The sequence below is a fragment of the Indicator indicator genome, chromosome Z, assembly GCF_027791375.1.
Source record: "Indicator indicator isolate 239-I01 chromosome Z, UM_Iind_1.1, whole genome shotgun sequence".
Lineage (NCBI taxonomy): Eukaryota > Metazoa > Chordata > Aves > Piciformes > Indicatoridae > Indicator > Indicator indicator.
Window position 1 is genome coordinate 45,727,053 of NC_072053.1, and position 15,580 is coordinate 45,742,632.

Sequence of the window (15,580 nt, forward strand, 5' to 3'; positions counted from 1 at the left end):
GAGGGCCTCATCTGCTTGGCTCTGCTGGTCAGGTGGCCTGTAGCAGACCCCTACAGTAACATCTCCTTCCCCTGTCTTGCCTTTAATTTTAACCCATACACTCTCAACCAGCTCTTCATCCTTCCCCAGGTGGAGCTCCACTGATTCCAGCTGGTCACTGACATAGAAGGCAACACCTCCTCCTCTCCTTCCCTGCCTATCCTTCCTAAAGAGCTTGTACTCATCTATCCCTACATTCCAGTCATGGGTATCATCCCACCAAGTTTCAGTAATAGCCACTGTGTCATGGCATCCCAGCAGCACAGTGGTCCTTAATTCATTCTGTTTGTTGCCCAAGCTGTGTGCATTTGCATAGAGGCACTTCAGCTGGGCTGGCCCTGTCCTCCTCTTGTGCCAACTCCCCTTGATTTCCACAGAGTCTCCTGGTGCATCATTTGTGGCTTGCCTCAGGGCAGCAAGTTAAGAGCCCTCACTAGCTCTCCATCCCTCTGCCTCTGGTGAGCTGCCCCACTGTTTGTCACTGGCCAGCTGGAAATTATTAACCCCTTCCTCCTTCAAATCTAGTTTAAAGCCCTGTCAATGAGCCCTGCCAACTCCTTTTGCCCCTCTGGGACAAGTGCATCCCATTTGTTGTTTGCAGCTCTGGTGCCTTGTAAACCAAGCTGTGATTGTAGAATACAAATTTGCCCTGTCGATGACACCAGCCCTGGAGCCATGAATTGACCTTTTGGCTCTTCCCATATATTCCCTTGTCCATCACTGATGTTAGAGGGATAGAGGAGAACACAACTTGAGCTCCTGATCCCTTTAGCAGTTGCCCTAAGTCTCTTTTAATTGATTGTGAGCCTCTCATTGTTACATCATCACTACCCACTTGAAAGACCAGAAGTGGGTAGTAGTCTGAAGGACTCACAAGGTTGGGAACTTTACCTACAAAGTCCCTTACCTGGGCACCAGGGAGGCAGCAGACCTCTCTATGAAGTGGGTTTGGTCTGCATATTGGGCCCTCTGCTCCCTTCAGTAGGGAGTTTCCTATAACAATGACCCTTCAAGGTTTCTTTTCAGGATCAGTTTTGATGGCTGGCCTGAGGCAACCTGTCTTTGGTGCAGCTTCTGACCTTTTTGAGTCCTTGTCCTTACTGACAACCTGTTCCTCCTGCACAGCCTCATACCTATTCAGCAAGTGCACTGTAGGCAGTGTGCTGCTTAAAGTAGCACACTTGCTCCGTTTGCATTTGTTCCATTGGGCAGAGACCTGTTCCCAGTGACCCTGATCATGTGGGTTACTACATGGAGGCTGAGGGGCTTGCTGATGGGAATGAATATTTTTGTGAAAATAAGACTATATGCTTACTTCTCTGATTCTCTAGGTCACTGTTACTCATGTCTGAGAATTCATGACTGTGTTCATGAACCCTAAGTTTTTCACAAATTCTACTGTGATTGAAGACAGTAGATTGCTTTCTTGTCTTACAAGGCTTGTTGCAGTTATTGCTGAGCAGAAACCATATAATGTGAATAAAGTAGTACCTGTTCATTACTCAGTGCTCTGAAATGAACAGCCATAGACAAATCATAATCTGTGTCCAAGCTAGTGAGAGAATTTTTTAATTGATTACCAAAGTATTTTGTTACAATTTCACTCTTTCCAAGTTCTGACATTTAACAGTAATGTATATTCCATCTAATGAGTCAAATGCTAGAATAATGCTAACACTGTCCTTATGTTGCTGCAGCAGTCATGAACTATACAAAAGCTGTTGCTCAAAGTATATCTTCAACATATTTATGATTAGTTGCCAAAAAACAGGCTGTACCAGTCATTAAGAGTTTCAAACAGATATCAGTAAAGATTCCATAACTATCATAACCTCTAGACACAGTGAGATCTTCCACATTTTAACCTGGAAAATGCTACAAGCAAGCACGCACGCACAGCAGTAATGGTGACTTAATTCTGTTCTCTAACATATTTTATGAATATGAGATACATAGAAGAGTAGAAAAGTGAACAAATGCTGGTTACTCCTGCATTTAACAAGTAGTCCTGTACATTTTGTTCTCTTTGTCTCGAGAAGATTTTTAATTCTTACTTTTCTTTGCCGTTCTTGTGTATTTATTCGAGTGAATTGAAATGGACCTCCACAAATGTCTTGCTAACATATATTTGTGAAAAGCTCTAAGCAGCATGTCTAGAAAAGCAAATTTTAATATATTGCTCTAGTAGAACAGTAGACCTCCTTTATTATATGAGTTGAGAATAAATTAAAGTAAAAATAATTTCTTCATAAATTCTGTTTTTCTTCTGCTTTAGGTGATGAGGTAAAGCATCTCTGCCTTCAGCTTGCTGTGACACAGGCCCAGTCATCTCAAAATGCAGCAATGCTTTTGGGAATGTGGGTGGTGCCTCCCCTTGTCTACAGTCTCAGTGTATGTATATCAGAAAACTTGTGGGACCTCAGCACCTCTTTTCTGAAAGATTCTTTGGTGGTGCTGCTGAGAATGTCTAATGAGAAAAGGATTACCAGGCTCAGAATTCTGCAGAAATGGTGTTTAGCAAATATTCATTGTGAGAGACAGGCTATTCTGGAGCCTTGAAATTCAAGGCAAATTTAAGATCTGCTCTACTGGTTTTACTTAGTATGGTTAAGAATTTTCTTCCTCTATCTTGTTTCATGATACAGCTTTGATAACTTAGAGATGTAAGAAGGCATGTCATGTAGGGAGGGAAATTATCTTTCATTACATCAGCTGGTGGTTTTAGAAAAAAGTCCCAAAGCTTGCCTGTTTCTTCCAGCAACATCTTTTGATCTAGTAAAATGCATTACTACTTAAACCTTGACTTAATTCTGTAGACAGCCAATAGAATAACCTGTGATGTAATCAAGTTTGGGCTTACCTTCCACTACAGGGCAGTTTTGACGGAGGTACCATGTGCTGCAGAGTCCCACAGTGACTCAACTATGCTGTTCTGTCATACAAGTTGAGGAGCAGGGTCAAGACAACTCTCAGAAAATTCATTATGGGTTTCTGTGATCTCGTCCAGTTCTTCAACAGATGTTTTTGCCTTGTAGTTTTTAATTAATTATTGTTCACAGATACACAAACACTTTGTGGCAGTGGAGACTTGAGCTCAACCACTTGAGTGTGTAAGCTTTGGATTCTGTCAAGGAATTCATCCTTCCTCATTAGTTAGCAATATTAATGGTACTAGGCATACCATACTTCTGTCTTTGGCTGTCTAATCAATCTGAATGCTTTAATTAGGAATGCAGTGGGCACTATGTAGAGAAACCGTAACTGACCCATGATCTGTTGAAAGATAATTTTTCAGGTTTTATGGAAAATAGAATACTTACATGTTGGAAATACGTTTTTAAATTCAAGCTATTCATCAAAAGACGGAAGAGCAACTGAGTTGTATTTATGCCTTCTCATTGAGTGCTTTTTAAAGCTGTGTTTAAACCACTTAATTTCATTCTTTATAAAAATAGTTGAAGGTCAGTGAAGAGCTAGAGTCTGAAACCAAGCAAAAATTTTCACTTTGCAGGTGAAAGCCCGGCAATACCTGTTCATGTCCCTGCCCCTGTGGATGAAACATGTTACGGAAGACAAATTACAGTCTTTTACAGAGGTGTTTCTGATACAACAGTTTGAAGTTAAAAACCGCACACAAAATCCAGAAATTTGCCAGTGTGTTTTACAGGGCCTTATGCAGGCAATGAAACTTCCAAACCCTGCCCAGTACTGCTGGAGCTTTCTGTGCCAGGCTGTGGAGAAAATATTTGAGCTTCTACCAAATGAGGTTCAGGTAAGGAGTAAGTATGAGACGTATGGACATTGTAAATAGGTATTTTTAGTGATGGTAAGTCCCATCTTTTTGCGTTGACCCATCAGGTTTGAAACATGAAGTAGATACAGAATTTTTAGGGATACTAGAGAAGATGCTTGCATAATTTTAGTTAATGTTCAGAAACTTTTTGGAGTATGAATAAATTCTGATACCATTGTAATATACACTTTTCCCCTTATAAATAATTTGATAATGGGAAAATACAGTATTAGTACTGAAATAAATGTTACTGAGACAGAAGCGGAGCAGTGTTGGTATTTTTCTGCACAGAGTATGCAGCATCTCGCAGTGATTTAAAGAAAAATACATCTACTGAAGGATATTTTTCCATTAAAAATAAATGCTTCAAAAATTTTCAGATAGTATTATTCCTTAATAATTAAATACATTGAAGTCCCCAGCAAATACAGAATTTCTGAAGTAGAATAAATAAATATTCTGCTTTCTGAAGTAGAATAGAGACTAGGTTAAATATTCAGCATGACCATTAACAACGTTCCTGAACTCACCAGTTTTAATGATGAATAAACCAGAAAGTGTACATCTAAACATGCATTTACTTTTCTGTTTCTAGAGAGGCAAGCTGGAGATGTATATCGATGTAGCAAAATGTATCTCAGAAATGGCAGATTCAGAGATTGATCGCATTGTCCAGATCTCTCAGGTAATGATGCTATACACTCCTAGTTTGTTTATTTGTTGATTTTTGTTTTATTTTGGTTTTTTTTTCATTTATCACCAAAATCATGTATAACAAGCACATCTTAGTATTTTTCTTGTCACTAGTCTGTGTTTCAGCTGATTGGGAGCACTGAAAGTTTTATCTGCTATGAAAGTAAAAGTGTTCTGGCTCTGATCTGCAGAAAGCACAGAGAAGCACAGGTGATAAGAGCCCATATTCAAAACTTTCTCAAGGTGACTGGTTGACTTGGGAACGTTGAACTGGAGAGTCTGAAGTAACTTGATCAAGTTCAAGCAGGGCAATGTTAGCAGAACAGAAATGGTTTTACATCTTCTGAATCCCAGACCAATGATGCTGATAGCAAACCATAGTCCTCTTTAGTTATCAAAACCTGCTAGAAATGGGCTGTAAATGCACCTTGGTGACTAGCTGTGCTTGAACTTTTGGATTCTTGCTTCTGCAAAAAATGTAAAGTAATTGGACTGTGTCTGCATGCACACTCAGAATGTTTCCTGGTGGCCAAGATGGCTAAAGGTGACAATGGAATAGAAGTGCTTTCAGCTTCTAGCTGACTGGTGCAATCAGTTAGAAGTGGAAATCTTGGCAACTAAAATGTTAAGGAAGAGACCTGTGTGGAAGTGCTTGGTGGGTTCAGATCAGGTTGTTATAAACAGGCATCCATGGCATAAACCCACCTTGTTCTGTTTACTGGCAGATTCAGTAGAGATTCAAGCATTTAAATAGACTAAGGAAAATGAACTATCATGTCTTTATATCTTTGCGTTCTCATTACCATGCTGGAAAATGCCATTTTAGAAAGCCCTGTTTGTTAATGCATTGAATCTGTCTCCCAAAAAGACTTGAGTCTCCAGAGCTGTCAAATTGACTTATTTCAGTGTAAAGAGGAATGTAAAATGCAAAGCAGTATGAAAACAGTTGGCTGTTCTGAGCTGTGCTTTGCTGTACTGTTTAGAAATGTATGAAATAAGGGAGCTGGGGTTGTTCAGCCTGGAGAAGAGGAGACTCAGGGGAGACCTTACTGCTGTCTACAACTACCTGAAGGGTGGTTGTAACCAGGTGGGGTTCTCTTCTCCCAAGTGTCTTCTCCCAGGCAACCAGCAACAGAACAAGAGGACACAGTCTCAGGCTTTGTAGGGGCAAGTTTAGACTTGGTCTTAGAAAGATGTTCTTCACAGAAAGAGCGATTGCCCATTGGAATGGGCTGCCCAGGGAGGTGGTGGGGTCAGAGTCCTTGGAGGTGTTTAAGAGGAGACTGGATGAGGCATTTACTGTCATAGTCTAGTTGATTAGTTAGTGTTAGGTGATCTGTTGGATTTGATGATCTTGGAGGTCTCTTCCAACCTGGTTGATTCTGTGATTCTGTGAATATGTACATTTTTCTGTTACATAATTTGTCTTGCAGAAAAGTGAGTCTATTAAGTAGAGAATTCCTTCTTTTTTTAAGAGGAATGCTGTGTGTTCTTCCAGGAAAGATACATTTTGATTCAACATATTTTCTAATCACATTTGCAGAGCAATATAGAGAAGGCCGTCTTCACAGAAGTGTATTTAATTTCTCAAGGCAGACTGCCTCTGATGAAATTTGGTGCTGTGATTGATGCTGTTGCAGGATATCATCAGAAGGAACATATTTTATGGATGCTCTTGAATGGTTTATATCATGCTCGTATTGTGAGCCATGAAAACACAGGTACGGTCAGACGTGAAGTACTAACAACAAAATCAACAGACACTCAAACCCCACTGGATGCGTTCCTGTATGATCTGGTACAGATGATCCTGCTCTGGCAGGGGGATTGGACTAGATGACCTTTTGAGGTCCCTTCCAACCCCTAACATTCTGTTATTCTGTAATCTGACTGGTGTGTGACGCAGTAGGTAAGGCATGTTCCCATGAGATAGTTTGCTTTTCTGAACAATTTGCAGTGGCTTAACACAGGAAACAAATTGTCCTTCCACCTCTTCATAATCATAGCAGGTAGTTATTAAGTGGGTTTATGAGTTGGACTACCTCAGTCCTAAGTGTCTGATAAAGCACTGGAGCTGATGCAAGAGGAGTAGCAGAATCACACGGGAAGATAAAGGAGGAAGAAACTAGAACAGAGGGAGGTAAGAATGAGGCCTCCTCATTGTCGTGACAGAGGGATCTTTGGCCGCTTGTGTTGACAGAGCGAATTCAAAGCATTATATTGGTAGACACCTTAGATGCCAGCTGTGGTTGAAGACGTTCAAATAGTAGTGAGTTTTGAATGACTGAAGTGGGGCTCCTCTGGGCAAAAGAGAAGGCAATATGAAAAAGGACACGTGTAAAAAGTACGAGGAAATAGTAGTGTGTGAAGTGACGTGGTCTCAAAGGTAAAGTGGTGGGTTGAAAATTCCTCCCCAACGTTATCTTTGCCAGACCAGCTCAACTGGAAGCAAACGAAAGCTGTATTTACAAGCCAAGCTACAATCTGCAATGAAATGCAATGAATATGTACAAATACACAGTATTTAAAATATTTACAGGTATTTACAATTACCAAACAGCACTAGGACCCACCTGGCCAAAAGACCAAGGAAGCTGTAATGGCTTCTCCCTCCTTGCCTCTCCCTTACCCCCATGTACACAAGGGAAGAGAGAGAAGCAGAGAAAGTTAATACCAGACAAAACAACGCAGCCAAGGTCAAGCAGAAGCAAGTTATTATCTCCCAGGCCGAAGTGAGAAGAGAGGAATTGTTTTTGGGAACCAAACCTTATGGGAGATATCCCTCCAATGAAGCAGTTTAGAATAATTGTTATTTTCCTTTTTACACCCAATAGTGATTTATTTATTTTTTTACTACTTTCTGCTCAAGATCTGTGAAAAATTTTAAAGGCATAGTCTAAAACTACCACAAGGTGATTGTTACTTTTAGGCAGTAGAGTGGATTTTGGACAGCAGAATCTGAATTAATAAAATAGATTCCCTTCTTGGGTTGAGGGTTGAGTTGATTTGCATGCTTGACTATTTTACCGATCCTCTTTGCACTGTAGGAGCATTTTTACACCACCCTCCACATTCTTGCCCAATCCACACTGTTAGATGAAGTACTGGGGCAAAAACTTGAGGGAGGCTTTAGGATTCTGTGGCAGTCGTATATGCAGATGGGGCTAGTGAGATCTGTAGGCTGCCATTATGTGAAAGAATTATCATGTAGCATTCCTTTTTCTTGTGATTGCTTTTGAGTGTGTTGCCTGCATAATAAGCAAAGATGTTGTGTTTTCATGTGAGTTGATGTTCTTCTAGGCGTGCTGAAAAGAATGAACTGGCTGCTAGACTTGATGGGCTACATAAGAAATTTGGCATACAAGTCAACACCCTCACAACACATCAGTCTTAAAGAGGTACATGCTATGGAAAAAAAGTTGCAGCAACTGTGTTTAATAAGATTGTCATCTTACTTCCAGGAGAAATTATTCTTTTGTGAACTTGCACGTATTTAAAACTCTTCCTTTACAATAGTCATAACATTTAAATTATGATAGAAATGAAGAGCAACTAATGGAGATCATTGCTTCAAGTTTACAATTTACAACAATTAATGGAAAAAATTTATTTCACCAGTAGAACTGTCTAGGCTGGTCCAAGCTGTGCAGCTGCTGTTTCTAAGAGGCCTTGGACAGGATAGTTGTAGGGAATTACATTGTTCATTTTTACATCTCTTCAGCTGTTGAAGTCTTCTGATTGAGGACATAAAATAAACTGCTGTTTAGGTCAGAAAAGCACTTGTAACATTGCTGCAGTATTTCCCAATCATCTACAGCACCACAAGAGTGACAATTTAGTTTCCCTCAACTGTCAGCCTGCTGTAAAGAAGTAATTTCCTCGTTTTAAGTGAAATGTGGATCACCCTTAACCACAAAAGATTATTTTAGAAGAGTGCAGTTTTACTTTTCTTTCTGCAGATGTTATGGTTTGATTTGGTGTCTGGGAAAAAGGCTGAAGCTGCATAAAAATGTAAGAGAATATTAAGAACTTGTTAGTTCTGGCGTTCTGAATGTTAGCTGAATTTTCAGGTGGTTGTTTTGAAGAGCAAACCACCATCTGGATTTTTTGTTTGGTGATATTTTATATTCATTTTTTTTTCCTTTTATATTACTAATTTTGAAGTGCTTTTTTGCCTTTTTCCTGTTTAGTGCATAGATTTTCTGCTGTGGCTCTTTGCAGCTTCTGTGGTGGCCTGGGCTGACCATGGTGGACCATTACTGCTTGGCCTCCGAGCTAACTGGTCACTGGGGAAGCACCAAACAGCATTACTGGAATTATCTGAAGAACACATTGGCAAGCACCCCACTGACAAGTTTGCTGTGCAAGAGACTCTCACCCTCCTTCCAAACAGCATTTCCCTTTTGCTGGCTAAAGACCCTTGGAAAGAACAAACACAGAAGGTAAAATTGCATGTCATGGTAATAATTTTCCAAGAGTTAGAAATCACCTTCTCTCTAGTAGTCTTATGTAGAGTGTATTTTAGTTGGAGCAGTTATTTCCTCTTTATCTGTTGCATCTGACTTGTGGTCTTGTTTTCCTTTCCTTGCAATCAGACATGATTTGTCTTAAAAGACTGCAGTTTCTCAAGTATAACATGAGTTGCAAAGATCAAAAAACATTCCACCATTGAGGGTCAAACTCCTAAGAGGATACAGCTGGGAAAGGAGAGTTGACTGGTAATAAGTCTGCCATTAGACATCACCACAGTGGTGATTTAGGGCATTCCAAGATCTTTGCTGTTTTATGTTGTGTGTCATTTATTTTTAAGCATAGGTTGAAAATAAGTATGGAAAATTGTACCTAACTTGGCAAGGCTACAGGAGAATGCTTGTGGTTGAGATATGTGGAAATACTGTTATAAAGCTGTAGATTAATAGCTGGTTTGTACAAACCAGTACCTTGTACACTCCTCTGCTCAGAGTCACTACTCAAGTCTGTATTCAGAATGTGAGAGCAAAGCAGAAGTGGGCTGTTAATACACAAATGTGTGCCCAACTAGGCCTTAAGGAGGGATTTGAGAATAGGCCCTGAAAATTGTCTTGATAAGTTTGAAATGCCACATTGTATTCCAGGCAGCCTGTACTGTCAGAAAACCATGAAAAGTGCCAAAGGTCAAAAGAGGCCTCTCTTACTACAAAGGTAGTAACAGTTCTCTTTTACTACAAAGGTAGTAAGAGTTCTGAAGGGTTTGCAGTAAAACGTTTGAACAAGAGATCAATAAGAAAGGATTGTATTGATAGGGTGAATGTATGAACAAGCAAGAGAGAGAAACTGGTTACTGTGCCTTCTTCATAAGAATTGTTGCTGAGTTAATGAGAAGGAGCAAAGTGAGTTTCAGGTCCAGCTGTGGGAGAAGTTGCATCGAGAGTGAGTTGTACTGTAGGGCATTTGGATAGTTTCAGCAGAGTTTGAGTGGCCATATATCCGTGTTACTTGTCAAACTGAAAAGAATTTGTGGTGTTCTGATAGAGGCTGATTTAATTAGTATTTTCCTTTATATTTCAATCATTAGTTCATTGATTGGCTGATCAGTATGTTGGAAAGTCCTAAGGAAGCATTATCAGAATCATCCATGAGGCTGCTGCAAGGTAGGATATTTTTGAGTCCTTGTTTTTCCCTAGCTATCAGTGCAGATCAGATTCCAGTTATTAAGAGGAGTGAGATTAATTTATACTATTAGCACATGTAGCAGAAATGTATTTTGTCTTTAAGGAAACCTTCACAGTTAACGTTCTTGTCTGTAGCACCATCTTGTATTTGCTGTCTCATCTATTGATGATTACAACGTACCAGTGAACATCCACAGGACCTGAAAGTGTATCTGGTCCTACAAGTGTGTTTCAGTTTTAGATCTGTCAATTGCTTTTGAAGTTACCCTTAAAAGTAAAATGCAGCATACTATTTGAAAACCCTCCAGTACTCGAATGGAAATCGTACAACTCGTTTAGGTGCAACTGAAGACTGAGCTGTGGGGACAGGATAGGGGACAGGCAGTGACAGAGTAGTAGAGCAGTCTGACAAGAAAAGATAAAGGAGCAAGGGTTGATGAAAAGTTGTGTGAAAAGAAAGAGGGGAAGTGCATGATATTTTGAATTAAAGTGATCACCTGTGGCATTAGGATGTACCCTGTTGCTCACCTAGAGATACAAGGTTGTTAACACAACCTGTGCAAGTCATTTTACAAGGACACCAGAAATAAGTGAATTGAGCATGCTGGTCCTTCTTTACATAAGCACAAGGTACCTTCTTTGGATCACCTGATTTGTTGGATATAATCAGGGCTTCTTTAAAGCCAGTAATAATTTTTTTAATTACTAGGATAATTAGCTTTGTTTTGAGGGGCTGCAGTTGTTAGCACTCTCTAGTAAATTTTTAAATTCCCTGCTTTGCCTGCTAATCTTCACCAGAAACAATGCTATGGGTTTTTGCAGAGTCTCCTCTGTATACCAGAGGATTCTTATATGCACAATATATTCCCAGTATGGCCTGATTGAGATGAGTCATTGTTTTGCTGCGGCTTTCCATTTTTTTTTTTTCCACTTTAAGTATTAGAATATGAAACTTTTTTCTGGATGACTACAATGTCAATGTGGATTTTGCTGGAGTTGTTATTGTGGCAGGGGAATTTCAGCCCACCACACTACAACATAGTTCAAGTGAATTACATTTCTGGTCAGACACAAAGGACTTCAGTCATTTTACTTTGTGGTTCTGTCCTTCCAAGTGCCTCTTAGCTCTCCTCTTGCATCATTGCTCGTTGAATTCAAATTTTCTGCAGTGTTGGTTTATCTATCTACTGCTCCAAAATGATAGTCTAATTGGCAGATGAGATGATATGATTTCAGTAGGAGACACATTATAAAGTAGATGAAAGGCCTAAGATGACAACACATTTCAGGGGGATGTGGACACTAGTGTATCTTGTAAACAACAGAAGTAGCATCAGAAGCTTAGGCTAGGACGTGAGAAAGTTATGAAAAGAGTCAGTAGAAGGACAACTGTAGCTAAACCTGTGTTAGTAAAATGACTAGGGAGAATACTTTCACATCCTTTCTGGTCTGGACTGCGCAGATTGATGTTCTTTGTCCTTGTCTTCACAGTTACACTTCTGGCCTTGAGATCTCTTGCAGAGTTCAAGAAGAAAGCAGTGTGGACTAGAGCTTATGGGTGGTAGCTGCATGCTGTATCTTACATAGTGAAGAACATCTTCATACTTGGAAGCATAATAGTACTACTCGAGCATCAAGACCAATTTCAAAGAGGTTTCCCATCAGAAGACACTTTGATTATTTTTTTCCCTTCTAAATCCCTTTTCCTCCTTCTGAAGACCCATAAGGTGAAATACACTGTTTTGTTTTTCACTGATGGGGTGGTGTTCTTTAATAAATTACCTAGCATGGTTTGAGCTGTGCTGTGTCTGAGTGAGAAATACACATTCAGTTGTTCCAGTTGAGCTGTTTCAGTGACACCTGGAAGCCTCAAAAGCTGGCGTGGGATATTCCTTTAACTCATGGAAGCCTTGTAGGAATGGGTTGAAAAAAAACCTTGTAAAATCTGTTTGGATGTAACCTATTCCTAAAGTATATTATAGTGTAGCAAACTTCTGAGTGACTGTTCTTTAACTGATAATCCTTTTTTAGTTGCCCGGTAGTGCCAACACATTGTAGATATGTAATGTGAGCAGTGTTTCTGAAAGGGGTGGTGTGCTTGGCAGTTTTTCAGCATCTTTATCAAGATCATTGAAGTAAGCCAGCAATCCTAATGGCTGCTGGTTTCTTTCCAGTTGTAACTGTTCTTGTCTCCTTTACCTTCCTTTGCACATGAGTTGTTCTCTGCTTCTAGGCAAAAGGGACAACACAGCCACTCTTTTTCATCTTTGCCATCTTCAATAGACTAGCCCCTGCCACTTTCCTTAATTAATGCTCTTCTCTTTCTGAAGTAATAGAGAATTTCTCCATTTTGCAATCTTGCTAAGACAGAGCTTAAAAGGGCTTTTATTTAGCAGTCCTCCTCACTAGACAAGAATCAGCTGAACAAAATTGTTTGGACACTGGTCTCTAATGTCTTCTAAAGCAGTACTAGTGAGAGCACTGTTGACTTTGTCGAGCCTGCATGGTATGCTATTGCCTTACATCTAGGCTCCACACTGCACTGCATTCATTCTTAGTTTCAGGACTGATAATATTTCCTCTAAAGAAGAAATTCTTCTCTGACTTGTTTATGGAATTTTCTCACCTAACAAGATCTGTAGAAAGGTAGTGAGCTTCCCACAGTGATTAGACATTTCTTCAGCAATTAAGTGTGTGGAGGCTTAACACAATACTTACTTGTATTTCTGAAGAATGTATAATAATGGTCATTTCCTGCTGTGTATGCAGCTGTATACTGAGAAGACAGTCTGAAGGGGAGTGTACAGAAAGACTCACTGAAAGCAGTTGTCACTGAGTCGGTATCTCAGTGCACAACACTTCATCTGTGTGCCCTTGTAAGTATCTGCTAGCAAAGCCAAATTATCACACTTTAATAGTGTTATTTTGTCCTGAAGGGTCAAACCCCAAAACATGCTCTAGCCCAGACAATGGGCTAAGCACCTGCAAATGTGCTTACATAGACAGTTCCTGGGGTCCAGATGGTCAAGGCAAATGTATAGCACATGTGACTAACATTGTAACACAGCTGTGAACTGTGTGTGCCCCAACCATATTTGGATATGCCCTATCCTGCAAGTCCAGTTGTCAGGTTTCTGTATTACCAAAGGGCATTAATTGTCTTGGGACAGTATTTAAACCAGCCAAGAAGTCAGGCAACTTGCCTTGTTCTCATCCAGGAAGCAGCAAGAGCCAAATGCTGCTGGAATAGCAGCTGAAGGGCTTGTTCTAGCAGACTAGCTACACCTGTGCCTTGTTCTTACCCTGAAGAGAGAAGAGCCAAATGCTGCTTGAGTAGCAGCTGAAGAGCTTGTCCTAACAGGCAACAACTACACCCAGGCCTTGCACATGGACCAAGGCAAAAAGGGGACAAGCTCCAAGAGAATTGAATCCCAGGAGAGGCTACAGCCCAGCAACAGAGTACACAAAAGAGAGGCCCCCTAGCCTTCTCTCCAAACCAAGGATTGCTCAAATTATAGCCACAGCATCTGGGAAGACACTGGACAGAGGAGCAAGTCATGAGTACTCAGCTAATCTGCCACAGGATCCCATTTGTAGGAAACTGCAGATCACAGCACCTGTATTTCCAGTTTGAATCAGTGTATTGGAAATATTAGATCTGTGTTGAAAGCATTTAACTGTCTTTATGTGTGGAATGTAATACCCACAACCGAATAGAACCTGTAAATATACTTTGTAAATAAGTTACAGTGATGTTTGAAGATACCACAGCTGGGAAGTATTAATTATAAAACAGATAGAAATATACTTTTTCTTACATATTTCTAGTGTGATGGGGCAAACTAACTTACACCTTTACTCATCTGAGTTTGCATGAGTATTAGCATTTTTATTCACTTGAAAATTTGACTTCTCCTAAATGGAATCTCTGCGTAATACCAGAGATTCATTTTGCATAGTGGAACAGCAGATGAATGGCTGAACTGAACTGTATTGAGACGCTGTCAATGAAGAACAGCAAACCACAGTGATAAGCAAGTCTGGGAACTGCCAGAAATCTGTTGAAGACCATTTTTTGTCACAGATACTCAGTGAACCAACTGGGAAGGATGCCCTTCCTACATTTGAAGAGGAATCGAGGAGATGGCAGGTGGCTGTCTTGACCACAGGGATGTTGAAATGGTTGCATTCAATTTTTTTGGTGTAGTGAGGAAAAAGGTCAGCAGAGTTGCTATGTTGGATTTCAAGAGAGCAAATAGTAGCTCCCTAAACTACTGTTCCCTGGGATTCTGCTTTTCAGGGCTAACAGATTGTAAGAGCTGTTTGGTTTTTAAGAACCATTTTTTAGAAGCACAGGAGCAGGCAATGTCATTTTGCTGAAAGTCAAGCAAGCAGGACAGGTCAGCTTGGCTGAATAGGGAGCTCTTTTCGGAAAAGAGCTTTTCTGAAAAGAGAGCTCTTCATGGGTGGAAAATAAGTTTTATGACTTCTGGAAGTGAATCTCTGAACTTTTAAAGCACCTTTTTGCCTGGCTGATTCTGAGCTTTCTCAGAAACTGAAGTAAGACATTGAAGCTGAAGTTTCAATGGCCTGCTGTGGTCACACATGGAAGGCTGATACCTCGTCTCTCCCAGCTGCATGCCCCAATTTACCTCTGCATAAGAAGGAGGTGAGGAAGTCTTCGTTTATTAATTTAATGCCTTTTTCTTTGAGTTTAGGTTTGGGGGTCCTCCATAGTGACTTGTATAGAATCATGCTGTTATTTGGTGAAAGCTGTAAGAATCCATGCAAAGGTGAAGCATCACATCCTGAATTTTATTTTTTAACATGAAACAATAAACATGGCTTAATATGAATATCTGACAGGTTTGACCTTGGCTGACTGCCAGATGACCATTCAGCTGCTCCTCTCCACATGCTTGAGAAGATGGGATGAGCGAGCATGTGGGTCAAGATAAAGACTGAGATCATTTACTATCACAAAATAAGACTCAACTTGGGGAAAAATAATTTATTGTCCATTAAAAGTAGAGTATGATGGTAAGGGAAAAAAAATATCAAACCAAAAAACCTTTTCTTCACCCCTTCCTTTTTCGCAGGGTTAACTTCACTTCTTCATTCTTGACCCTTTTACCTCCTCTCTCCCCAAGTTGTACAGGGTGGGTAGGGAATGGGCATTACATACATGGTCAGTTCACAAACCTTCGTCTCTGCTACTTGTTCCTTCGCTCCAGCATGAGGTCCCTCCTATGGGATACAGTCCTGTACTATTGTATGCATAACCTTGTTGCTTATGATTTGCAAATACTCCAGTGGTCACAATAGCCTGCAGGCATTTTCTGTCACGTATATTAATTAAATAAAAATGATAGTAGGTGATCTTTCATAACAAATTAGTAAATTG

General features: G+C 40.1%; 1 protein-coding gene across 3 annotated transcripts in view; it reads left to right on the forward strand.

Moving 5' to 3' along the window:
• FOCAD (focadhesin) overlaps window positions 1-11,888 on the forward strand; it is a 112,730-nt gene extending 100,842 nt beyond the window's left edge. For all 3 annotated transcript variants that reach the window (XM_054397472.1, XM_054397474.1, XM_054397473.1), the window contains 8 exons: window positions 2,315-2,430; window positions 3,551-3,811; window positions 4,428-4,517; window positions 6,069-6,246; window positions 7,826-7,923; window positions 8,716-8,967; window positions 10,080-10,155; window positions 11,668-11,888. In XM_054397472.1, the coding sequence (XP_054253447.1) occupies window positions 2,315-2,430; window positions 3,551-3,811; window positions 4,428-4,517; window positions 6,069-6,246; window positions 7,826-7,923; window positions 8,716-8,967; window positions 10,080-10,155; window positions 11,668-11,741 (1,145 nt within the window). In that variant the 3' untranslated portion in view covers window positions 11,742-11,888. The remainder of the gene's footprint in view (window positions 1-2,314; window positions 2,431-3,550; window positions 3,812-4,427; window positions 4,518-6,068; window positions 6,247-7,825; window positions 7,924-8,715; window positions 8,968-10,079; window positions 10,156-11,667) is intronic.
• The last annotated feature ends 3,692 nt before the right edge of the window (window positions 11,889-15,580 follow it).